This window comes from Maniola hyperantus, chromosome 2 (assembly GCF_902806685.2).
Source record: "Maniola hyperantus chromosome 2, iAphHyp1.2, whole genome shotgun sequence".
NCBI lineage: Eukaryota > Metazoa > Arthropoda > Insecta > Lepidoptera > Nymphalidae > Maniola > Maniola hyperantus.
Genome location: NC_048537.1, coordinates 17011293 through 17037000, shown reverse-complemented (window position 1 = coordinate 17037000; position 25708 = coordinate 17011293). Strand labels below are relative to the sequence as shown.

The window sequence follows — 25708 nt, the reverse complement described above, 5'->3', positions numbered from 1 at the left end:
GCTTTTAACGAATAATATAGCCTATGTCAAGAACTGCAGACCATTAAAACTTCTATGAATGAAAAAGGCGTCAATAGCCTTTATTCCCAATTCAATGAATCAATAGCAGTTAAGTATTTCGTGATTATTGTTTGTAAATTGTTGTTAGCGTCACGGCAAAGCTCGCAGTTTCTAAGAGTAATACGCAGTGAAGCTCGATTATTTCGGGAACGTTGTTCTGTAACGGTCGTAAACAACTGCGTTGATGGGGCATTTTGTTCGGGATGACTTACATTTTAGATCATTGGAAATCAATTCGTATTACTTAAGCCTTTATTTAAAGGAATATAACTAGAGCCTTGGTGTATCTAAGTTTTTGAGTTAACAACTTTGGAGTTGACGATGATGAAGGAGTTTTTATGGTGAAACCAAACTTTTAAAATGGTCAACTTTTTCAGTTTTACTTTGAAAATTAAATCTATCGAAATATATAAAAGGAAAAGGTGACTGACTGACTGACTGATCTATCAACGCATAGCTCAAACTACTTGACGGATCAGGCTGAAATTTGGCATGCAGATAGCTGTTATGACGTAGGCATTTGCTAAAAAAAGGATTTTTGAAAATTCAACCCCTAAAGAGGTGAAATGGGGGTTTGAAATTGGTGTAGTCCACGCGGATGAAGTCGCGAGCATACGCTAGTAAATAATAAATGTTAATGTTGACTGACTATCAAATTATATCATTAGAATATTTTTTGCTAAGTTTCTCATTAATAAAGTGTATTCTATTAGTTTATAAGAATCTAATGATAAGGTACTGAGAAATGTACCAGTTTACCTTTAAGAGAAGTTGGTAATCGTTGATTCTCTGGATGGGTAGTTTGAGATGCTCAGTGAGGCCTTTGTCGTCACCAACTTTTTCAGCCAAAACCTGGAAAAAATTAGTATTACTTTGTAGCACATATTTTATCAATTTATTTGAATAAAATGAAACTAAGTCATGACTAGCATAATATTTTTATATTTTTCATGATACCTAGTGTTTTTTCCTAGGTAGGTACACTTCAAGGAAATTACTAAATAATTTTAAATACATATCAAAATCGCAATTTTTGATATGTATTTAAAATTATTTTGTAACATATGAAATTCTGGAACCAAAACACTAATTCGTTACCTATTCTTTAATTTGTAAAGATATTTAGTTTACTGTTACCAGAAAAACTAACTAAGTAGGGAGTAAATTTTACTTTATGTTATGGTATAGTAGTTTGATTCTACAAGAACATGTTCTGTAGAAAAAGATTAAAAATTAATTGTTTTACAGATCCGACTAAGATTATAAAAAAATTGCAGACATTGGAAGGAGAGGAAATAAATAGTACTAAACCTGCAGAAATTAATCATGAAGTACCTATCAAAACTAGATTTGAGATAAGTATAGTGCATTCAAAATAAACTGGCGTGTTTTCACTTGAGACCGTCATTAGCAATAACAATAGGATTACATTCGACATGCCACGTAAACAATAGGGGTAATAAACCAAACACTCATAGAGCCCATTCATTTTTAAAGGAGCCGGTTCAACCTATCTTATACTTATTTTGTTGCAAACCAACCACTGTAGATACTTTTGAATTCACCCGCCACGACTTAATCCTATTGTTATTGCTAATGACGGTCTCAAGTGGAAACAGGCCAGTTATTATTGAATGCCTTATGAAATCATTTAACGGCCTGACATTCCCAAGCAATTAATAAAGGTTACAATTAAATTATTGATAGCAAAAGTTATGTTCGACACAACTTGGCTCATGTCCACATGGATTACATTGTGACACCTAATTAAAATATCTTCCTGGCAATTGAAATGAAATTGTTTCACTATTATAGCATAATTATTTAAATTACGTTCCGGTACGATGCCGCGTGGAAATCGATTATGGTAAAAACTACCATAACCTTTCCATGTTGGCCCACGTCAATCTTAGGCTCACTTACCTACACCCAGGTGAAATTTCAATCAAAGGCTACCAGGTCCTTTATTTAAAAAAAAAAAACATTCCCTATTATAAAATCAGTACCTACCCTTTATTATAAATGCGCAAGTGTGTTTGTTTGTTGGTGTCTTGGTTTGTCCTTCAATCACGTCGCAATGGTCCAACGGATTGACGTGATTTTTGCATGGGTATAGTTAAAGACCTGGAGAGTGACATAGGCTACTTTTTATCCCAGAAAATCAAAGAGTTCCCACGGAATTTTTAAAAAACCTAATTCCATGTGGACGCAGTCACGGGCATCAGCTAGTCCATAATAAAATCGGGGCTATGGATTTGCTATGAATTGACCATTGAATGGCAACATTTACAATTGAAAATAGTTACAATGAAAACAAAGATAGTATAAGACATTAGCACATTACATAGATTACATAGTGCTAAGTGCCTACGGGAACATTGTAGGGCTATCCTTGGCCCAGTTCGTGTTTCTCGAAATAAATAAAACATAGTGAGGAAATCTCAACATATAATCTGGATAATATTATTTGGATTCTATAAAGAAATAGAGATGGAAATAATATCTGTGAGTTTATTTAAATAGCACAGTTATAACATAAAATATTATGATCCAGCATTAGTAATAAGTAGTAAAAATAAAAAAGATAGAAAAGGGGCACAGGGAAACACTTATCTCATCTAGAGATTACTCTACCAGAGCCCTTATGCCAGTGAGAGAGGTTGTAAAGGCAGAAGAATAGCCTACAACAAAGATAGAAGTAGGACTTAGGTATGTTTTATTAGTGACATATTCTTTGTCAACAAGGTATAAAATCTTCTATAATGTTAAAAAGAACTCGAAGTAGTAGTCAAACGATTATAAATCGGGCGCATAAAGCATGGATAGCACAACATGGAATCCGTGGTGGCAGTCGGGCTAATTTAAGAGCACCTTGACATATTACATTATATTAGTTTTGGACCGTTGACTGCCGCCAAATATTTCTTGAAAAACATAAACCAACGGAAACCTTACTCATTCACTCAGAAATTATAATATTATTGCCGGATTTATTTTAGTTTAATGCAGAGTTTCTATGAATTTGACGAAAAGTTACTAAAACCAATATTGGGCCGACTGTAGAGTGTAGACTCATGTTTTATTTTATTTTATTTTATTTATTATAGGTAATCAACAGCGAAATAATACAATAAGTTTTTTAAATGCTAATTACAGAAGTATGGCCAATTAAAGAATGTTGGTTGAGATGTCTTCTACTCTATCTAAGGCCTGACCATATACCATAAAACGTTATACTAAATGCAATGCGTTAACTATGTCTTTTTTGTGTTTATATTTGCTAATAACTTAGGTAGGTATATTACGATATTTTCTGAATAAAATATTTTATATTATATTTTAGTAGCTCGAAATACAGTAGAGTTCATAGTAAGTTCCTAAATGTGTGATAAGTTTTACAAAATATAGGAGCGTCTCTATATTAACCATGTTTAAAAAAATGCTTTAATCAGCTTTTAGCAGATGTTCATTTTATTTATTTGAGCGCCCATTAACCGCAATCCATTACTTTTTATTGATCGTGAACCGAAATCTAAATCTGACCAAAACATAGTGAACCAAAGCACATTTTTGTTTGTTTTGCTTCTTCACAAAGGTTATGTTAATTTACGAGATCTAATTCTTTTGAATGTATAAAATGATTACATTTTGCTGTAACTTTTGGTGGTTTTGCCATGTCTTGTTACAACAAAAGTTTATTGAATGTCGAAAGATTATGATTGCAAGAAATCCTTTTATCGTATTTATATTGATGCGTAACTAGTAAGATACGGAGCAGAAGATTTTAATTTGCCTTCGAAAATATTTTGCTTGCCAGTTTTATAGGAAACGTCATACATTCAAATATTTTGCTAACACAATTTTTAATCACTTTCTTTCTATCATCTTTCGCAGTCTTACTAAGATCACTATTTCTATCATCTTTCTCAATCTTACTAGGATCACATCTTTTGTAATACTAACATAAGCTGTGATACTAAATTATTGTATTCGATGTGATAATGCCTTTGATTAATTTGTTTAAATAATATCTTCATTGAAGTTGGTTTTATGTTGTACACTTTTTCAATGATCAATATAAAATCCATTTAGTTATGTATAGTGAAGACATCAGACGAGTCGCAGGGAGCCGCTGGATCCAGGCGGCGCAAGACCGTGGCGTGTGGAAGTCCCTACAAGAGACCTATGTCCAGCAGTGGACGTCTATTGGTTGATGATGATGATGATGATAGTGAAGTGATGGTGATTATTATTTACGTCATCTTAAAACTAAAGGTATGTGGGTTCTAAATGCGCCCAGGTTTGAGAAGAAGCCCAAAACAAACTGAGATAATACAAATAATGACAGATCACGAACGTTTTATGTTTGTGAATGTATGTTATGTTTTTAGGTTTCCGTACCTCAAAAGGAAAAACGGAACCCTTATAGGATCACTTTGTTGTCTGTCTGTCTGTCTGTCAAGAAACCTACAGGGTACTTCCCGTTGACCTAGAATCATGAAATTTGGCAGGTAGGTAGATCTTATAGCTGACATTTGGGGAAAAATCTGAAAACCGTGAATTTAGGGTTAGATCACACAAAAAAAAAAAATTGTGGTCATGAACTAATAATTAGTATTTTCAACTTTCGAAGTGAGTGACTATATCAAGTGGGGTATCATATGAAAGGTCTTCACCTGTACATTATAAAACAGATTTTTATTTATTTTTATGCATCATAGTTTTTTAATTATCGTGCAAAATGTCGAAAAAATACGACTGTATTACGGAACCCTCATTGCGCGAGCCTGACTCGCACTTGGCCGGTTTTTTGTTGTTAGTTATGTCATATCAAAAATAGCAGTTTTACCTACACATACGGCAATTTGCTTACAAGAGAGTCTTTTGCACATAAAATAGGAAAAACATAAATAAACTAAAAATTCACATAATGTATGTAAAGGCTGCCTTATTGCTGATAGCAATATCTACCACAACCTTTGGTGGTCTTTCAAGATTGACGTTCAACCTTACAATCAAACTGGAAAAAATAGGTCAAGGTCATCTGCTAAATCTTCGAGAGTAGGTATTCCATCGAACACGAATCTGCGACTAGAGCTTTAGACAGCTCTTGCGATCATCCTCCCACGCCAATCGCCTCGAAATAAACCAGACGTGTTGCTTGAAACACTACACCCGTACCGAATGTTGGGAAAAAACACCATTTCGTAACATCCCGTCTAAATCAGTACCCTTCAGTACCCTTATTATAAATGCGAAAGTGTGTTTGTTTCTTGGTTTGTCCTTCAATCACGTCGCAACGGTGTAACGGATTGACGTGATTTTTTGCAGGGGTATAGATAAAGACCTGGAGAGTGGCAAAGGTAATCCTAATAGTGTGTAAGTTAGACGATTTTTTACATATAAATAAACAACTGGATCTTAATATCATGAAATTACCTTTTCTTAATAATAAACCGGCCAAGTGCGAGTCAGACTCGCGCACCGAGGAAAATCAAAGAGTTCCCACGGGATTTTTAAAAACCTTTATATAATACACTTGAGTCGCAAGTACTGTAGGCTCCTTGGCTCGTACCTGAGGTGGAGAACTTCGCAGGTATACGGTTTAAGAACACAATCACAGTCACACACTTCACTCGGTCGAGTGGTCGAAGGTCGGCAACGCTGGAGCTTGCGAGGTGTTCGCGGCCGCGGCTTCCAAGCGACTGGTCAGCGAAGTACCCTGCACGGTCCGTCGCTAAACATAGAACGATGTTTTTAGAGGATAACGCTGAAATTTCTCTGGTGACGTGCTCCAGTTATCAATTCCACGGTCCACGGTCACTTGACAGTTGACAAGGTCGCTAAACAAACCTTGAGAACCCTTGCTTGTGACGCAGCTCTTTGTTTCTGTTTTTAGAGAATAACGCTGAAACTTCTCTGGTGATGTGCTCCAGTTGTTATCAGTTCCACGGTCCACGGTCACTTGACAGTTGATAAGGTCGCTAAACAAACCTTCAGTATCCTTGCTTGGGACGCAGCTGTTTGTTCCTGTTTTAGATGATAACGTAGAAATTTCTCTGGTGACGTGTTCCAGTTGATATCAGTTCCACGGTCCACGGTCACTTGACAGTTGATAAGGTCGCTACACAAACCTTGAGTATCCTTGCTTGGGACGCAGCTGTTTGTTCCTGTTTTAGATGATAACGTAGAAATTTCTCTGGTGATGTGTTCCAGTTGATATCAGTTCCACGGTCCACGGTCACTTGACAGTTGACAAGGTCGCAAAATAAACCTTGAAGATCCTTGCTTGGGACGCAGCTGTTCGTTCCTGTTTTTAGAGGATAACGCTAAAATTTCTCTGGTGATGTGCTCCAGTTGTTATCAGTTCCACGGTCCACGGTCACTTGACAGTTGACAAGGTCGCTAAACAAACCTTGAGTATCCTTGCTTGGGACGCAGCTGTTAATTGTTCCCAAATTAACTTCGGTTTTCAATGTGGGAGAGTTAGACAATACCATGAGAATAGAAACAGATTTTTGGGATCCAATAAACTTTTGTGTTTGAAATCAATACAGACTGGAAACTGGATGATTTTTGGAAAGAATTAAGAGGCATCGCCCAGGAATGCACTCCTACATATTAATAAAAATTCCACGGACTCGTGCGAAACGATTTTATTCCTCGTTTCTAATTCCACAGCTAGAATATGGAATATCCTTCCAGCTTCCGTTTTCCCCGCTAGCTACAATATTTCCTTACCTTCAAAAGAAGAGTGACTTTTTAGACAGATAAGCTCCACTTAAGGCTGCATTATCTTCTACTATTTGGTGTGATTGTTCTATCAAGGGAAGTTGATGTTGATATTCAAGGGATGCCGAGATTTATCACGGGCACGCACTTCTAACTTTTCGGAATTATGTGCGTTGTAAGCAATTAAACATCACTTCAATGCAAGTGAAGTGATGAAGGAAAACATTTTTTTTTAAATAAAAATGGCGAGCAAACCATTACCGCCGCCCATGAACATTTGCAGTACCAGAGGAACCAACAATGTGTTGCCGGCCTTTCAGGAATTTGTTGATCCGCCCCTTGAATAACCCCATGTTGAAATCTAATGGGAACACCGCCGAAGGGAGTTTATTCTACAGCTTGCATGTGCGTGGAAAAAAGGGTCTGGCACAACGGGCGGTCGAGCTGCACGTCCCACCCAGGTGGTGAGGGTGAAATTCTTTGCGGTGGCGTGCGGTGCGGTTGTAGAAAAAGGAGGGTGGAATAAGATCAAACAACTCTTCATAGCACTCCCCATTATAGGGAAAACATGGTGAGAAAACTTGCATTCCTGACTCAATAATGATTGCAGCAGTGTGTAAAGTCTGCCGATTTGCATTTGGCTAGCGTGGTGGACTATGCTTAAACTCTTTTAATTCTGAGAGAAGATCCGTACTCAATAGTAGGTTTGAGATGGGTTGAGATGATAATGTCATAATACTTAGATACCATTCGAGAAAACAAGATAGGTAGGTACTAACCGTTATAGATCAGTTTAGGATATTTATTATTAGGATTGACTCAGGTTGACCGGAGATGAGACTTGCGTAGGATTCCGTATTATTTTTGTGTTGTTTGAATGTGTTCGAATAACCGATGAAATAGTCATTGAGAGTGGCATTCAAGATTATTCTGAAAATGTTTCAAATATTTGTGGGCATTAAAAAGAGTGTTTTAAATGTAGATTATGATTACGAAATGAGTGGGCTGACGAACTGCAATTATATTAAACTAGCAGTGAATCTAAATATATAAAAAGAAAAGGTGACTGACTGACTGACTGACTGACTGACTGATCTATCAACGCACAGCTCAAACTACTGGACGGATCGGGCTGAAATTTGGCATGCAGATAGCTATTATGACGTAGGCATCCGCTAAGAAAGGATTTTTGAAAATTCGACCCCTAAGGGGGTGAAGTAGGGGTTTGAAATTTGTGTAGTCCACGCGGACGAAGTCGCGAGCATAAGCTAGTCTAACATAAACTCAGAGTCACTCAGTGGGCGATAGAGAGAGCTTTGCTTGGAGTTTCTCTACGTGATCAAATTAGAAATGAGGAGATCCGTAGGAGAACTAGAGTAACCGACACAGCTCAACGGGTTGCGAAGCTGAAGTAAAACCGATAGACGTTGGGGTCCCAAGATGTGAAGGAATGGCGACCTCGCACCGGAAGACGCAGTGTTGGAAGACCCCTACTAGGTGGACGGACGACATCAGAGCCGCTGGATTCAGCCGGGCGTCGCAAGACCGTGGCGTGTAGAAGTCCCTACACGAGACCTATGTCCAGCAGTGGACGTCTGTCGGTTGATGATGACGATGAATCTAACATTCTTTCTAAATTCTCGATTCTAGTATCATAAGGTCGGATGTGCATGCATATTGGTGTTTGCTACTTTTCAGGAGAGCCAAAACAAAAAACAAAAATATAATTATGGTTCTCGGAATTTTTAGAATGTCTTCAGATCCGACCTTATAATATCTTTATAACGAAAAGAGATAGAAATACTGGTGTCAGCTTGGCAGAAAGAGCGCGAGATGCTCATTACCTTTATCTAAAAAGTTTAGTCACACAGTACACATCCGACCTTATGATACTAGAGTCGAGATTTGCTCTCACAACTCGATTCGTAAAAACTTCAAGAAAAACATGATTAAGCTTTATTTAAATGCTCGGAACAGGTAATTAGGCGAACACGAATTGCGTTGCAGAGTTTTTGCTAAGCTTTCTTTGGCATAAATCCACAATCTCCACCTGAGTAAACAATACACGTAAGAAATTTAACATTGCTGTTTTGGGGACATTTAGTAGTTTGAGCTGTGCGTTGATAGATCAGTCAGTCAGTCAATCACCTTTTCCTTTTATATAATAAAGATACGATAGTACTTCGAGAAGTTCGAGTTGAAGAAGACATGCCGATGATAAATGCGGTTACATCAGTCTGTCAATTACAGTGATGATAATTAGTTGTGTACAGTGTAAGGGCCATCGTGTCAATTATCTAGGTGGGTACATAGGTATAGTTGTTCGCTATGTAATTCAGATGTTGGTGGGCGCCAGTGAGCGTAACAGCGCGTCGGCATCCCGCCAGAGACTAGAATAGTTCGCGTTCCTAATACACTCACCAGCTTTTGTAGTTTTTTTCAGGATAGTCCGAAAAAATATGGATGTCATTTTATTTGCTGGATCTAATTTGGTCCTATTTCCTTTTTCGCTTTTTCTCCTTCTATCTAGTTTCTCATCGCAAGCTGTGACAATCACTAGAGTGTCTACAGTTTTAAGTATTTTTTGTAACCTGTTGATTGCCCTTTTAAGTAAAAAAAATATAGATTCTGCCACATTTAAGCCTTAAATTGTAGTGTGCGGCACACTTATCTAGATAAACCTATGTGGGAGGCTTTGGTCGTGGAAAGTTACCACCCTACTGGCAAAGTCGTTCCGCAAAACGATTTAGCGTTCCGGTACGATGCCGTGTAGAAACCAAAGGGGCATGGGTTTAATAAAAACTGCCATATCTCTTCCAGTCCGCTTCCATCCTAGACTGCATCATCACTTACCGCCAGGTGAGATTGCAGTCAAGAGCTAACTTGTATCTGAATTTAAAAAACCTTTTTCTCTCATTATTTCAATCTTTTCACACTCCAATCTAGCTAACCGTTACAAAACATCTTCGAATCTATTCATACTTCGTAGTTTACACTTAGTTACCGTACCCGTAGTACAAGATTTTACGTCTCACCAAACCAAACCAAATTCGAGAGTCGAAATACTTCCGCGTTACAGTAAACTGGATCTTAAACTCCTTGTTTTAAAGCTCAAGTTTGTCTACACTTCTACAGCCAGCGCTCCAAGCGGAAACATTGCGAAATTAAAATCAGTGGCATTGAATATTTGACTTCAATTCAAGGCTGTTTAGGTCCATTTTACTGTAACGCGGAAGTATTTCGACTCTCGAATTTGGTTTGGTTTGGTGAGACGTAAAATCTTGTACTGCGGGTACAGTAGGTACGCGGCAGAAAGTAATGTACATCAGCCATTAGACTGACATTTCGGCTTTGTAGTGCGTTGTCTCTGTCACTCGTACCTTTATGTTTTGTCGGTCCTGTTCCTGTCTGTATTTTCATGCAGGTATATTTTCTGTCTTGAAAAAGTATAAAACCGTTTGGTGCCCCTCAGCACTACAGCGTTTGATACGGTGGCCCTACGGCGGTTGTTTGACAGCTACAATGTCACGATCGCAAACATCTCTGATTGGTTAATGCTCGCTCACTATTGGCCACAATGCATTTTTGCAACAAGAATCGCACAAATTCAGCCAATCAGAACAATTGAGATTGTAATAATGATTGATGCAGGTTTTAGACAATCGCCCTACCGTTGTCGTTCCCTCATTTCGGGGGCATTCGCCTAGGTAATGTAAACATAGCCTAGACATAGCCGCGAAAATTCTCAGAATCCCTGATTGACGTGCCCCAGTTTCTTCCCAATTCTTAATTTTTTTTAAACAATAATAAGTTAATGGTTTAAAATATCAAAATACAATAGAAATTAGCTCATGGTTGTTTTTATCCGGCAACGCCAAAAGGAAGGTTTATGATTTTAATAGTCTATGTACGGTAGAAACTCGATTATCCGGCCCTCATTTATACGGATTCGCGATTATCCGGACTACCAACCGAAAATTGTTCGGCCAAGTGCGAGTCAGACTCGCGCACCGAGGGTTCTATACTCAGGTATTTTTTTCGCCATTTTATACGATAAATCAAAAACTATTATGCATAAAAATAAATAAAAATCTGTTTTAAAATGTACAGGCAAAGTCCTTTCATACGATATCCCACTTGGTATAGTTATCTTACTTTGAAAATTGAAAATACTATTATAATTGAACTACATAATATGCACAAAACCCGCTTTTCTTCATACATTCGATTATCTGGATTTTCGATTATCCGGATCCCTATCGACAACAATTAGTCCGGTTAATCGAGTTTCCACTGTACCTATGTATTTTCTTATGATAGAATATAGGTACCTACTCAGGTACCTAGCTAACCAATTATTTTATTTTAAAATAATCCAAAAGAACGATTCGTAAAAAAGTTAACAAACTTTTATAAAAAGAAAGAGTTTTACAAAAATCTTAGAACTTTTTCCGTATCGGAAAACATACTGGTAGAGCTATCTATGAACAATCTATCGATCCCACATCGAACCGAATAGTAATTTGTGGTTTGAATCTGAGAACTAGGTACCTACGTAAAGTTTTATAGCGACACCTATCGTTGACGTATGTATTCACAACGTCATCCTGAAATAAACTCCTGAACAGCGACGCCTCAACTCCCAGTGGAATTTTCAGGGAACTTGTTTGCTTCGTTTTATTTAGTTAACCGTGTAATTGGTAGATGGCGCAGCAGGTAAAAAAATTGTTCTAAAATTTTACAGAAATGCACAAATTAGTATAATAATTAGCAAATAGCATGATTATAGCAATAGAAATGTAGAATCTGCTATTAGAAAGATTAAAAATAATAATTTCTGACTATAATCGAGTTCTACGAACATTATTATATTTAAAATACTTTGAAGAAAATAGTATAGTGGTTAATCAGCCTTCTAGTTTGGGGTCTGGGGTTCGATCCCGAGCCACTTGCTTAAACGGTGAAGGAAAACATCGTGAGGAAACCTGCATACCTGAGAGTTTTCCGTAATGTTCTCAAAGGTGTGTGAAGTCTGTAAATCTGCACTTGGCCAGTGTGGTAGACTAAGCCATGTATGGCCAAACAGTTCTCATTCTGAGAAGTGTTTGGCCATACGGCGGCGATGGGTTGATCATGATGAAGTATTACACTACGCAGCCGAAAGTAATGTACATCGGCCTTTAGAATGTCATTTTTGGCTTTGTAGAGCGTTGTCTCTGTCACTCATACCTATGTGACGTTTTGTCGATCTCAACGACAGAGACAGTGCTCTACAAATCTGCTGTCTCCTTCTAAAGGTACATTACTTTCGGCTGCGTACTGTAAATACCTATTAGTAGGGTCTTGGACTGTTGTAATAAAATGATGTGATTTTTATATAGGTAGAGGTAGTTTATGAGGCTAAAAAAACATGATTTTTATTTATTTTTAACTTAATTAATTATTAACGTCACGCTGTACGGAAAGCGACGACTTAACAACTTAATGACGCCACAAGGGGTTAACGACAAGTATATTTAAATTTTTTAACATAAAAATTTCTTCCGGTAGAAATTACTCCACTATTTTTGAAAATCACGATTTTCTTTTAATCAATATCTAATCCATCCCGATGCAAACGAATTCTAGCCCCATAAACTACCGCTGTACAAGAAATCACATAATTTTATTACTTACTAGCTTATGCTCGCGACTTCGTCCGCGTGGACTACACAAATTTCAAACCCCTATTTCACCCCCTTAGGAGTTGAATTTTCAAAAATCCTTTCTTAGCGGATGCCTACGTCATAATAGTTATCTGCATGCCAAATTTCAGCCCGATCCGTCCAGTAGTTTGAGCTGTGCGTTGATAGATCAGTCAGTCAGTCTGTCAGTCAGTCAGTCTGTCAGTCAGTCAGTCACCTTTTCCTTTTATATATTTAGACTAGCTGATGCCCGCGACTTCGTACGCGTGGCTTTAGGTTTTTAAAAATCCTGTGGGAACTCTTAAATTTTCCGGGATAAAAAGTAGCCTATGTCCTTCCCCGGGATGCAAACTAACTCTGTATAAAATTACATCAAAATCGGTTTAACTGTTGGGCCGTGAAAAGCTAGCAGACAGACAGACAGACAGACGGACAGACAGACAGACAGACACACTTTCGCATTTATAATATTTAGTATGGATAACTACAGTCCAAGACTCTATTAGTCGTAAGTAAATCTAGTACGTTTGCTTTGGAAAGTATTCGGAGTAAGTACCTTAAAGTATTTGGAGACGACGGGGTCGTTTTTGAGCAGTTCCTGCGCTTTGGGCTCGTCGCGGCAGTAGGCGACATGCTTGTCGAACTCTCTCTCCATGCGCAGCAGCGCGCGCCCGAGCATGCGCGGCTCCTCGGCGTAGTACTTGATGCCTTCTAGGAGACCCCTGGACCAGATAACATAGATCAGCTGATTATGATGTGCCACGCAAAACTTGAGCTAGTAACGCATCCACTTTGTGAGTAAGTGAAAATCAAATGGCAGGATTAGAACCTGCGTATCCTTCGTCTCACGATTGTCGTCATCGGCACTGGCAGGAAATAAAATATCCATACTACAAATCAAAATACTACAAATTAAATTAAATTAAATTAAATTAAATTAAATTAAATTAAATTAAATTAAATTAAATTAAATTAAATTAAATTAAATTAAATTAAATTAAATTAAATTAAATTAAATTAAATTAAATTAAATTAAATTAAATTAAATTAAATTAAATTAAATTAAATTAAATTAAATTAAATTAAATTAAATTAAATTTATAACACCCATTTTAGTTCTCGACCTGAAAACTAGATGGCGCTAGTAGGTTGTTACTTCGCGCTACTCCATACCGCGGGGCCGGGAATATATCGGCCAGCTTATGTTTAACAAATCGCCCTTCGCCCGGTACTCAAACGAGCAACGAACTCTGCATCCACACCTGCTGGGACAGAGTTCAACGCCAGTTTCAGTAGTACCTATAAATTCTGCATCCACATCTGCTGGGACAGAATTTTACGCTAGGCTTAAGTGTATCACTGTCACAAACTGTAATAGTGAAAATATATACGTTTTCTTGTCAAGCTCCTCCTCTTTTCTTCATCGCCTGAGAAACCCCACTCTACAAATTTGGCGCTCCAACTGGTGGCCGGTCCGACGCGACTGCAGGCAACTTATGAAGAACGACGAGGAAGTCTGCGACGAAGCGGAACACAGGCAAAAGGCAACGCGGAAACAGAATCCTGGTTATATTGTTACTAAATACGGAAGACTAACTACTACAAAAAGTAAAAACAATCCGAAGATGTCAGTCCAACTTAGTAACGAACAATTCGAACGATTGCTTGCTAAGATTAGTACCGCAACGTCACAGCCAAAACCGACGCAAGGCAGCTTCACTACCTGCAAGTACTCATACAATGGCAATAAAGGTTCAGAAGTCGTAGAAGCCTTCCTGTCCGCTATTAATATTTTCAAACGTGCCGAAAATATCAATGATCAGGCAGCCTTGGACCAAATCCCTCTGCTACTAAAAGAGGATGCAGGTGTCTGGTGGCAGGGAGCCAAGGCAACAGTACAAAGTTGGGAGGAATTTGAAAAACGCCTACGGGATAATTTTGCACCCAAAAATGAAGCCTACCTTATTTATACCGAGTTGTGCCAAAAAAATCAAGGTCCCGATGAAAGCACGGAGGATTTCGTACGCCACAAGCGGTTGCTCTTCAGCCAGCTCCCGGAACCAAGCCATCCAGAGACCCAACAGCTCGACATGATCTACGGGCTTCTGTCACTGAAGATTCGAGACAAGGTCCCTCGTTCCGGCGTCAATAATTTCGACGATCTGCTCAAAGAGGCTCGCGCGACCGAACGACTTCTCTCTGAACAAAAGAAAGACGAGAACGCACCTACCGAAGAGGCACAAAGTGAAGGGGCAGGTAGACAACCCCAACGCGGGAAAAAGCGGTGCAAATACTGCAAGTATAGTGGGCACGATATAGAAAATTGTCGCATTAAGCAAAGAAAGGATAAACTCAATGCAACCGAAACGAATCGTGCGAAGTCGAGTGGGTCCTCGACCGAAGCGGCGACCACGCAAGCGCCATCGCCTTCAGCGCCCAAATTTAGCTGCTACGGTTGTGGCACTCCAGGTGTTGTTCGAAGCAATTGTACCACCTGCCACAAAGGGAAATCACCAATGGCTACAAAAAGCACGGACATCGGATTTTGCGCTATAGGTACTACCACAGATGCCAGAGATAGGCCCGTCATACCCATTGAAGTTGATGGAACAAAAGGTATAGCCTTTATTGATACGTGCGCCAAAAGCAGCATCGCCTCGTACGAATTATACTGCTGTCTTAAAAGTAAAGGTTACCACTTTACTGCTGTGGATGTTGGAGTGACCCTGGCTGATGGTATACCTAAGAAGCAAAATGTCATGATTACAAAAGTGCCCGTGAAAGTTAATGGACGCACTGTATTGACAACCTTTCTCGTGCTCCCCGAGTCACGTGAAAATCGAACACTATTGGGAGTAGGCTTTATCCAAGACGCGCACATAGTGCTTGATTTACCCCAGTTCACATGGTGGTTTTTAGAAGAGCCAGACAACATCTTCGAACTCTACAAAGAGAGTTTTCTGAACTACCCTAATGTCACGGTGTCTTCTGTCCGAATGGACCTAGTAACTTCGCCTTCGCTCCCTGAAGGCAGTCAGACAAGTACACTGTCGGACCAACCTTACGGTCCGCTCATCCCTCTGACACTCAGCCCTCTGAAGAGGAAACCCTCTGAACTTTTTGATGGTTATTCTCCCGTACTAGATGCTCTGTATGAAGATGCTGTGGAAAGCTTGAGAGACTATGACGACGAACCCGAACCCGAAACCGAGATATTCTCCATAAATATAGAACGTCTAGAAAGTTTTCTTGCCAAGAACGAAGACGTGTTCAAACCCAATGGGAAGCCAGCAACCGTGACCGAGCACAGCATCGATACTGGAAACCATGATCCACTCTCAGTCCCTCCATATAGAATGTCACCGATGAAAAGTGCCATTCTGAGAAAGGAAATCGAAAAAATGCTGCAAGAAGATATTATTGAGCCCTGTTCGTCTCCCTGGTCGGCTCCTGTCATTATGGTCCCTAAGAAGAATGGTGAGCAGAGAGTTTGCATCGATTATCGCCAGCTCAATTCTATCACTACACCAGATGCGTACCCACTTCCGAGGATTGACGATTTGCTACATCACGCAAAACCGTTACCCTGCATGAGTGTTATTGACCTACGCGCTGGTTACTGGCAGATCCAAGTTAAAAGGGAAGATCAAAGCAAAACAGCATTTGTGACACCGTTTGGAATGTACAAGTTCAAGAGAATGCCCTTTGGATTACGGAATGCTCCGGCTACCTTCCAACGAATGATGGACAGATTTCGGGTATCCCTCAGTCACATAAAAATCCTTGTTTACCTGGATGACGTGATAATAATGTCGTCCACATTCGAGCAGCATTTAACAGATCTGCAAGACGTATTCAATCGACTCAGAGAATACAATCTCACCGTCAACAAAGATAAGAGCAAATTCTGCTGCTCACGTGTAAAGTACCTAGGACATTACATTGTGCCGAATGGCTTGGAGGTTGATAGTGATAAAGTTAGCGCTATAGTAGACATGCCGCAACCTCGAAATCTGAAACACTTGATGTCCTTCATACAAATGTGTTCCTGGTATAGAAGGTTCATGCCCAATTTCGCTGAAGTCGCTGAGCCCCTCACGCGGCTAACTAAGAAAGGTGCAGAGTGGAAATGGGCTAAGGAACAATCTGTTGCATTTGAAGAGTTAAAAAAGCTCCTTACCACCACCCCTGTGCTCGCCCAAGCGGATGAGACGAGACCGTTTATCATCAAGACGGACGCCAGCAACTTCGCCATCGGAGCTGTTCTCGTGCAGGGGGAGGGTGAGAATGAACACCCGACGCCCTCGAGGAAGACCTCCAAAGCCGAAGCAGAACTGAGACCAGCTTCCTAGTTTCCTGTCTCTCTCGTCGGGACGACTTCGCAGACAGAGGGGGAGACTATAACACCCATTTTAGTTCTCGACCTGAAAACTAGATGGCGCTAGTAGGTTGTTACTTCGCGCTACTCCATACCGCGGGGCCGGGAATATATCGGCCAGCTTATGTTTAACAAATCGCCCTTCGCCCGGTACTCAAACGAGCAACGAACTCTGCATCCACACCTGCTGGGACAGAGTTCAACGCCAGTTTCAGTAGTACCTATAAATTCTGCATCCACATCTGCTGGGACAGAATTTTACGCTAGGCTTAAGTGTATCACTGTCACAAACTGTAATAGTGAAAATATATACGTTTTCTTGTCAAGCTCCTCCTCTTTTCTTCATCGCCTGAGAAACCCCACTCTACAAATTAAATTAAATTAAATTAAATTAAATCGAATCAAATCAAATTAAATTAAATTAAATTAAATTAAATCGAATCCAATCAAATTAAATTAAATTAAATTAAATTAAATTAAATTAAATTAAATTAAATCGAATCGAATCGAATCCAATCAAATTAAATTAAATCAAATCAAATAGGTACTAGTAAGCAATTTCATATTCACTCACGTGGTATGAAACTCGCAGATCTGCTTGAAGTTGGAGAACAGCAGGTCGCGGTTGTCGAACACGGGCTTGGGCGTGGTGGCCTTGTCCATCGGCCGCATGTACTGCGCCACCACCTGCTGCATGTCCCGTCCGAACTCCTCCTCCGTCTCGATCAGCTCGCGCACCACTGCCCTTCACGATAAGAGAACCGTTATAAAACTCAGGACCTAAAGAAGAACCTAAAGCGCAATCTAAGAGAAGTTTAGCCTAGAATTTGCGCTCTCATATCGAGTATAGCAGTCTCCCAAATTCGTCACAACCACAGCCAAAATAATTTACACAGGACCTAATAACTCTTCACAAAATCAGCCGTTTTACACGATAAATCAATTTCGTACCCAATAATTCACCGCCCGTCGCATTAGGTACCAAAGCCAAGTTTTGCCAGAACATCTAATATATGATTGAGTTCAAGCAAAGATTAACTCCCCCTTGAGGGAGAGAGTTTTTATGCAATGTATAATATCTAATGCATGATGCCAGCCAGATTTTGGATAGGGTACGTGCTTGAAGTAATTTTATATGGTGAAAAGGGAAGTAGCAAGTAAAGATCCCGGAAGGTCGACACCATCATCATCATCACTATAAACTGTCCACAGCTGGACATACTGTTATAGAGACTCTTCTGTGTTACGTTCCGATTGCAATGAAAAATTAAACAGGTGTCTGAATGAATATTTGTAAAATTTGCAACTTTGTTTACAAAACAAAAGTATAAAGATACTAAGGTAACATAAAAAAGATTCCGACGAATTGAGAACCTCCTCCTTTTTTAAGTCGGTTAAAAATAAGCTAAATATAAAACTAATCCAACATAATATTTTCATCCACATGCCGAAGCTGTGAGAGATTTAGATCATATTTTGTCACGTGAACAGTTATTTCCACTTGACACTTTGGCTTGTCTGAAAACTATAATTTATGAATCGCACATCCCAGGTGTAAAGGTTTGTGCATAATTGTGAGTTTTATACCATGGCAATTTGTGGGACATGTCCACAGTAGTACGCGACAGGTCGAGATGGCAATTGGGGTGTCCAGCGCTATCCCGCACCGGGTTACTGAGGGGGCTGTGCGGGTGTGTGGGGTGACCCCACCCCGACTGTCATCTCGATTCTCGACCTGTCGCGTACTATAGTTGTGTTGTGTGTGTTACCAATAACGCTCAACCAGTTTGAAGAATGGCTTCGCAGGTAGAATATCGATAAGCCACATACCAAGCTTCCAGAACATACCTACATACATGAATTAATTTAGAAGATATCCAAGCATTAAATTCAAACCAGAGACCGCCTATTTATAAGCTCCACATTCACGTGATGTTCGGAACCTACTGTCAAATGTCAAATATGCGCCCAGCTTAACGCAGGCTATTTTCCAATAACACCGGAAATATTAATGAAGTTTGTCACTTCTGAAATATTAATTTATTGTCTGTAGCTGGCATTGAGAGGGATTGGACATTGAGGTGGTGAACTTGACTAATTGGCGTGCACTGGATATTGAGAAATGGATGCCCGTGACAATTATTTATCATTGGTTGGTGTTTGTTTGTTTTAAACTCTTTGAAATGAAATGAAATGAAATGAAAATCTTTTTTATTCGTATAAACTTTTACAAGTGCTTACGAATAGTCGGATGCATCTACCACTGGTTCGGAATGCCTTTCCTGCCGAGAAGAACCAGCAAGAAACTCGGCGGTTGCTCTTTTCAAATATTTGATATAGGTACAAAATTATGCCATGTATAAAATAGTATTTGCAGTCTTGTGCGTTGCTGGAACGAGCTGCAGGTCAAATCCACGCTCTTTTATCATTTAGATAATCTTCAATTGTGTAATATGCTTTTTTCAGGAGCATATTTTTAATAGATTTTTTAAACTTGTGCAAAGGTAAGTCCAAAATAGTTTGCGGGATTTTATTATAAAAGGTAATACCAATACCCACAAATGACTTTTGGACTTTCCTGAGGCGGAAGGCAGGAGCTGCAAGTTTGTTTCTGTTTCTAGTTAGTTTCTTTAGTAGTGGAGCCCAAGAGGCTAAATAGGGATTTACTCGAGCATCGTGGGGACCTATTGGATTGTGAAGATTAGGTGCTAAAAAAAAAGGTTATATGATGAAACCCCTTTCACTGGTGGGGATTTATCTGCCGGATTGCATGGTGGGGGTGGTCGTACGAAGGTGTAGAAGGGAGCGCTCCATCTTAGGCTGCATTATCACTTCCCACCAGGTCTAATTGCAGCCAAGCACGAGTCTATAAATTAAAAAAAAAAGAAAAAAGAAAAAAAGACATCTCCCAGTCTCCCATTTCCTTATGCCACGCTCAAATTGTCAGATCAATGAAATGCACACTTTTCTGCATCTAATTAACTTACCTTGTCTTTATCTGACGCGCTCGAGTAAATCCCAAAATCCCCTCTATCTCTATAGTGGTAGGGGAGCCCACTCCCCTACCACTTTATTGCACATGAAAAAAGATAGAATGTACACAGGCGAACTTAATAACTAGAGGTACCTACTCTTTTCCAGTTAACCTTCGGTAATGGGGACAGGGCACAGAGAATTCAGCCTGAAGAGTAAGCAATATACAAGGTTTTGCATGAAAACAAAATCGTGAAATGATGGCGGGAGACAGGGGAATTCCGTTACAATGGGCATTTTTCCCGGATTTAAAGAACAAAGCTGACCCAATAATGACAAAAATTAATATTTCACTCACCACATTAAGCTTACTAAAGGCAATCGCCTGAATTTGTGACGAAGCAAAACAAACACGGAACTCGGAAGAATACTTTCTCTGTCATCAGATACTTTGCGATCGTTGCAATATTGGGCCATATTTTCATCGCCCAAAATTACTTCGACCTAATATTTTACTCACTACCCATATTATAAATGCGAAAGTGTGTTTGTTTGTTGGTTTGTCCTTAAATCACGTCATAACAGAGTAACGGATCGACGTAATTTTTTGCATGGACATTTCTAAAGACCTCGAGAGTGAGAACTGAGATAGGCTCATTGACTTATATAATATGACTTCGTATGGACAGGGTTATTGAACAAACAAAATGGCACCGACTCAGTGGTGCTTAAGCAGCAATGCAACCTCAGTGACGTCTGGATTTCAAACGGGTCGTTCATGAGTATAGTAAGAGGTGGCGCTGATTTATTTGGTTCCTAAACCGTGAAAAATTTTGTTCGCTTGACCATATCTTGTAATTTTTTATCGATGGATAGGCTACTTTTTATCCCGGAAAACCAAAGAGTCTCCACGGGATTTTTAACCTAAATCCACGTGGACGAAGTAACGGGCATCAGCTAGTTAGGCCAAATTTCATCGTCCAAAATTACTTTGACCTAATATTTTGGAGCTTAAAATGGAAATATTTTTAGTTTACAGTTCACATTTTCCTGTTTACGTTTTTTTTGGAATACATGCATACATTATTTATCAACCAGCTGATACCAGCGTTTCTAATGGAGGAGGCTTTTACCGCCTTAGGCGGTCCTTACAATGAAACCCATTATACTAACATAGTTATTTAAGAATAAGAAACATAGTTACTAACCTACTAATAATTCTTTTATTTTTATTATTTATTAATTATGCACTGTATTAGTAATAAGGAAAATATTGTAAGGAGAAAATAAAGCTATTTTTATTTATTTATTTATTTTATGATACCCGCGACTTTGCGTGGATTTAGGTTTTTGAAAATCCGATGGGAACTCTTTGATTTTCCGGGATAAAAGTACCCTATGACACTCTCCAGGTCTTTACTCGTGTTAATAATCATTTATTTTGTTCAAATATGGTACTAACTATAACCATGAAAAAAATCAAGTCGATCCGTTGCTCCGTTACGACATGATTGAAGGCAAACCAACAAACGAACACATTTAAGCTGGCTTTACTTGTAACGCTAAATCACAAAAGAGCACATTTTACTTCTTCTTTTAATTAATGACTTTCAGGTGTTACACAAAATTATATGACCCTTATAAATTTGTACGCGCGACAAATTCTCCGAAGCAATTCGTCCGTCGTCTGTCGTGTCGAGTCTGTCACGTAAATTGCAATTTTATTTACCACCTCCTCATTCCTGTCAACATCTCGACCCTTTATATCACTTTGTATCTTCACTTAAACAGTGGTTAAGACGTCCGCCTCCTCCCAGAGGGTGGGGGGTACGATCCCGGGCACTCACCTCTACCTTTTCGGAGCTATGTGCGTTATAAGCAATATCACTTGCTTTGACGGTGAAGGAAAACACGGCCTAGGTCGTTGGCCTTCTATTGAGGGTTGGATTCTACCTTTTTGGAGCTTGTGCTTTATAAGCAACTAGCTGATGCCCGCGTGGAATTAGGTTTTTAAACATCCCGTAGGAACTCTTTGATTTGCCGGGACAGAAAGTAGCCTATGTCACTTTCTAGGTCTTTTTCTATACCCATGCAAAAAATCACGTCAAGCCGTTGCACCGTTGCGACGTGATTGAACGACAAACCAGCAAAACAATAAACCAACAAACTTTCGCATTTATAATAATATAAGGGTACTGATATCACTTGCTTTAATGGTGAAGAAAAACATCGTGAGGAAACCTGCATGCCTGAGATTTCTCCATAATATTATCAAAGGTGTGTGAAGTCTGCCGATCCGCATTTGGCCAACGCGGTGGCAAACTATAGCCTAAATCCTATTCATTCTGAAAAAAGACCCATGCTCAGTTGTGAGCCGAGGTTGGCTTGATCAGGATGATGATGATGTACGTCCGCCACCACCCTCACTCCGTAGTGAGGGGACCCGATGCCTGATGAATGAGACACTTATACTGGCAGCCAGTGCAGTCTGGTCCCTCTCTGGCAGCTTCTCCTTCAACACATGTGCCGGCACGTAGCCCTGCCGTGTGCACAGCTCGCCTACCTGCACGTCTTCCACCACCCCCACTACGGACCCGACGCCTGATGATTGAGATACTTACTGTCGTCTGGCAGCCAGTGCAGTCTGGTCCCTCTCTGGCAGCTTCTCCTTCAGCACATGTGCCGGCACGTAGCCCTGCCGTGTGCACAGCTCGCCTACCTGCACGTCTTCCACCACCCCCACTACGGACCCGACGCCTGATGATTGAGATACTTACTGTCGTCTGGCAGCCAGTGCAGTCTGGTCCCTCTCTGGCAGCTTCTCCTTCAGCACATGTGCCGGCACGTAGCCCTGCCGTGTGCACAGCTCGCCTACCTGCACGTCTTCCACCACCCCCACTACGGACCCGACGCCTGATGACTGAGACACTTACTGTCGTCTGGCAGCCAGTGCTGTCTGGTCCCTCTCTGGCAGCTTCTCCTTCAGCACATGTGCCGGCACGTAGCCCTGCCGTGTGCACAGCTCGCCTACCTGCACGTCCTCCACCACCCCCACTACGGACCCGACGCCTGATAACTGAGACACTTACTGTCGTCTGGCAGCCAGTGCTGTCTGGTCCCTCTCTGGCAGCTTCTCCTTCAGCACATGTGCCGGCACGTAGCCCTGCCGTGTGCACAGCTCGCCTACCTGCACGTCCTCCACCACCCCCACTACGGACCCGACGCCTGATGACTGAGACACTTACTGTCGTCTGGCAGCCAGTGCTGTCTGGTCCCTCTCTGGCAGCTTCTCCTTCAGCACATGTGCCGGCACGTAGCCCTGCCGTGTGCACAGCTCGCCTACCTGCACGTCCTCCACCACCCCCACTACGGACCCGACGCCTGATGACTGAGACACTTACTGTCGTCTGGCAGCCAGTGCTGTCTGGTCCCTCTCTGGCAGCTTCTCCTTCAGCACATGTGCCGGCACGTAGCCCTGCCGCGTGCACAGCTCGCCTCCCTGCACGTCCTCCACCACCCTCACCAGCCATCTGAAAATAACAGAAAATTACTGTCAGTAGTTGATAAACAGTTATAACAATGTCCTACTGTTGGGCAGAGGTTTTCTTTTCTTAAGGTGATATATGTTCCAAAAGCGTTTTTGAAACACATTTCGGATATCCAAAGAATAAAGTTTTGGCCTCAAAAACTACAAATTTTATTTATTTTTTAATATTATACAAATTAAAGATATTCTTTACTGAATTACGAGAGCCAAAACACGATTGGCACAATTTTGCTTGATATAAAAAAATCGCAAAGTTTCCCCAAAATACGCATTTTTACACAACCATTAGGAGAAAACCCAGTTTTATTCGATTGATATAAAACCAATTTCAATAAAATTAGTAGTGTATAATTGGGCATTCTAGATCATTAAAGCATGTTTCGTTTCACTTCGTTTCACTTCGTTCCACTTCGTTCACGAAACATGCTTTAGTGATCTAGCAATGCCCAATTATAGCTTTTGCATTTCGTTCATTCGAAACATGATTTAGTGATTTTCAGTTCGGTTGCTATCTGGTTTTGTCTTGAGTCGATTTCGATCTGTTTCAGAAAGTGAATAAACATATTCATAAACAATATTTGTATGTTCACGTTACGATCGAAGCGACTCGCGTACGCCAGCAAGCAGTTTGAGCGCTAGGCGACGCGGCGCTCGTGAATCCATTAATCGAATCCACGATACGTGAATACATTATCATTGGCAGAAAGCGAGCTCTCCATCAACAAATAAAGTGTTATGTTATGCACGCTTTTATCACAACTTACGATGAGGAAAACATCGTGAGGAAACCCGCATGCTTGGATGATTATTATCTGACATGTGTTTACCCACCAACCACACTGAGCCAGCGCGGTGGATTCAGGCTCAAATCCCTATCGCTATCTGAGAGGAGGTCATTTTCCAGCAAAGGGAGTTTAAAAGGTTACTTTTACTTACCGTTACTTACCGTGGTAGCGAGCTCATCTCTGGGAAGGAAAAGGCGTTCTTCTGAAAAACATTAACATTGAAACACCTATTTTATATAGGTAAAGTAACATATCCAAGTTAAATTGCGAAATATTTCTTGCTAATCGGTATATTGCTGACTGAAATACGATGCATCATGTTTACTTCATTTTTGTACCTAATGTCTACCAAGTGTTTTCTGCAAATAGTAATCAATACAGGGTGTAATTTAGTTGGTTCCTCATTACTTCTTTTGATACTAAATTAACAGTAAATTAATAGATAGACGTTTATTGTATAGTTTATTTATTATTTTGGTATTACGCTTTTATTCTCCAAATAGTAATACAGAAAGTTTGTTTTTAACCCAAGCTGATTATAATAATAGTAAGTTACCGTAGTTACTCGAATAGGAATCGGAACTAGAACCCCATGCATTTCCGCATAGTATAGGTATAGACGAATTGAATAAGATCCTACTTATAATATTATAAATGTGAAAGTGTGGATGTTTGGATGTTTGTTACTCAATCACGCAAAAACAGCTAAACGGATTTGGATGAAATTTTAAATGAAGATAGATTATACCCTGGATTAACACATAGACTACATTTTATTTCGGAAAATTAAAGGGTTCCTGCGGGAATGAAAAAACTTAATCAACGCGGACGAAGTCGTAGGCATAATCTAGTATAATCAGATATAGGTACCTATTAGTAATTTTATAACTGAAAGCTATTAGATTACATCCTGTACCTTTGTGAAGTGCAAGACAAGCATTTCGTTGAATTGTAAGTTTGAGTCTAAACGATAACTTGGGTTCCGTGTATATAAATGAACATAAATATATTCAATACAAATACTACTTATAGCCGCAGACATAATCAAGGAAAATATAATTTTATGTAGGTACCTACTACTACCTATGTCATCATCATCATCATCATGATCAACCCATCACCGGCTCACTACAGAGCACGGGTCTCCTCTCAGAGTGAGAAGGGTTTTGACCATAGTCTATCACGCTGGCCACATGCGGATTGGTAGACTTCACACACCTTTGAGAATATTATGGAGAACTCTCAGGCATGCAGGTTTCTTCACGATATTTTCCTTCACCGTTAAAGCAAGTGATATTTAATTACTTAAAATGCTCATAACTCCGAAAAGTTAGAGGTGCGTGCTCGGGATCAAACCCCAAACCTCCAATTAGAAGGCGGACGTCCAAACCACTAGGCTATCACTACCTATATACCTACTATATATATAGAAGAATTCACAAACTTGCATTTTAAAGTTTTTTAAAAGTAATACTAAGATAGTGTTTTATAAATTATTTTACAACGGAACCCTAAGCAAAAACTGCAAGCATTTACGTAGAATTGCAAA

At 39.9% G+C, this 25708-nt stretch overlaps 2 protein-coding genes across 7 annotated transcripts in view; both read right to left on the bottom strand.

Annotated features, from left to right (window-relative positions):
- The window catches only part of Obsc (Obscurin), a 70352-nt gene extending 47476 nt beyond the window's left edge, over positions 1-22876 (bottom strand). For 5 of the 6 annotated variants that reach the window (XM_069506730.1, XM_069506736.1, XM_034975009.2 and 2 more), the window contains exons 1-4: positions 22449-22564; positions 17429-17599; positions 13033-13198; positions 820-912 (exon numbers count right to left, since the gene is read on the bottom strand). In XM_069506730.1, the coding sequence (XP_069362831.1) occupies positions 820-912; positions 13033-13198; positions 17429-17550 (381 nt within the window). In that variant the 5' untranslated portion in view covers positions 17551-17599; positions 22449-22564. Of the gene's footprint in view, positions 1-819; positions 913-13032; positions 13199-17428; positions 17600-22448; positions 22565-22760 lie in introns of those variants that run through there. The other variant, XM_069506734.1, reaches the window with a different exon arrangement.
- Positions 22877-23224: 348 nt separating this feature from the next.
- Positions 23225-25708, bottom strand: part of LOC138404017 (uncharacterized) — a 42089-nt gene continuing 39605 nt past the window's right edge. The window contains exon 4 of the mRNA XM_069506754.1: positions 23225-23357. Within this exon, the coding sequence (XP_069362855.1) occupies positions 23225-23357 (133 nt within the window). The remainder of the gene's footprint in view (positions 23358-25708) is intronic.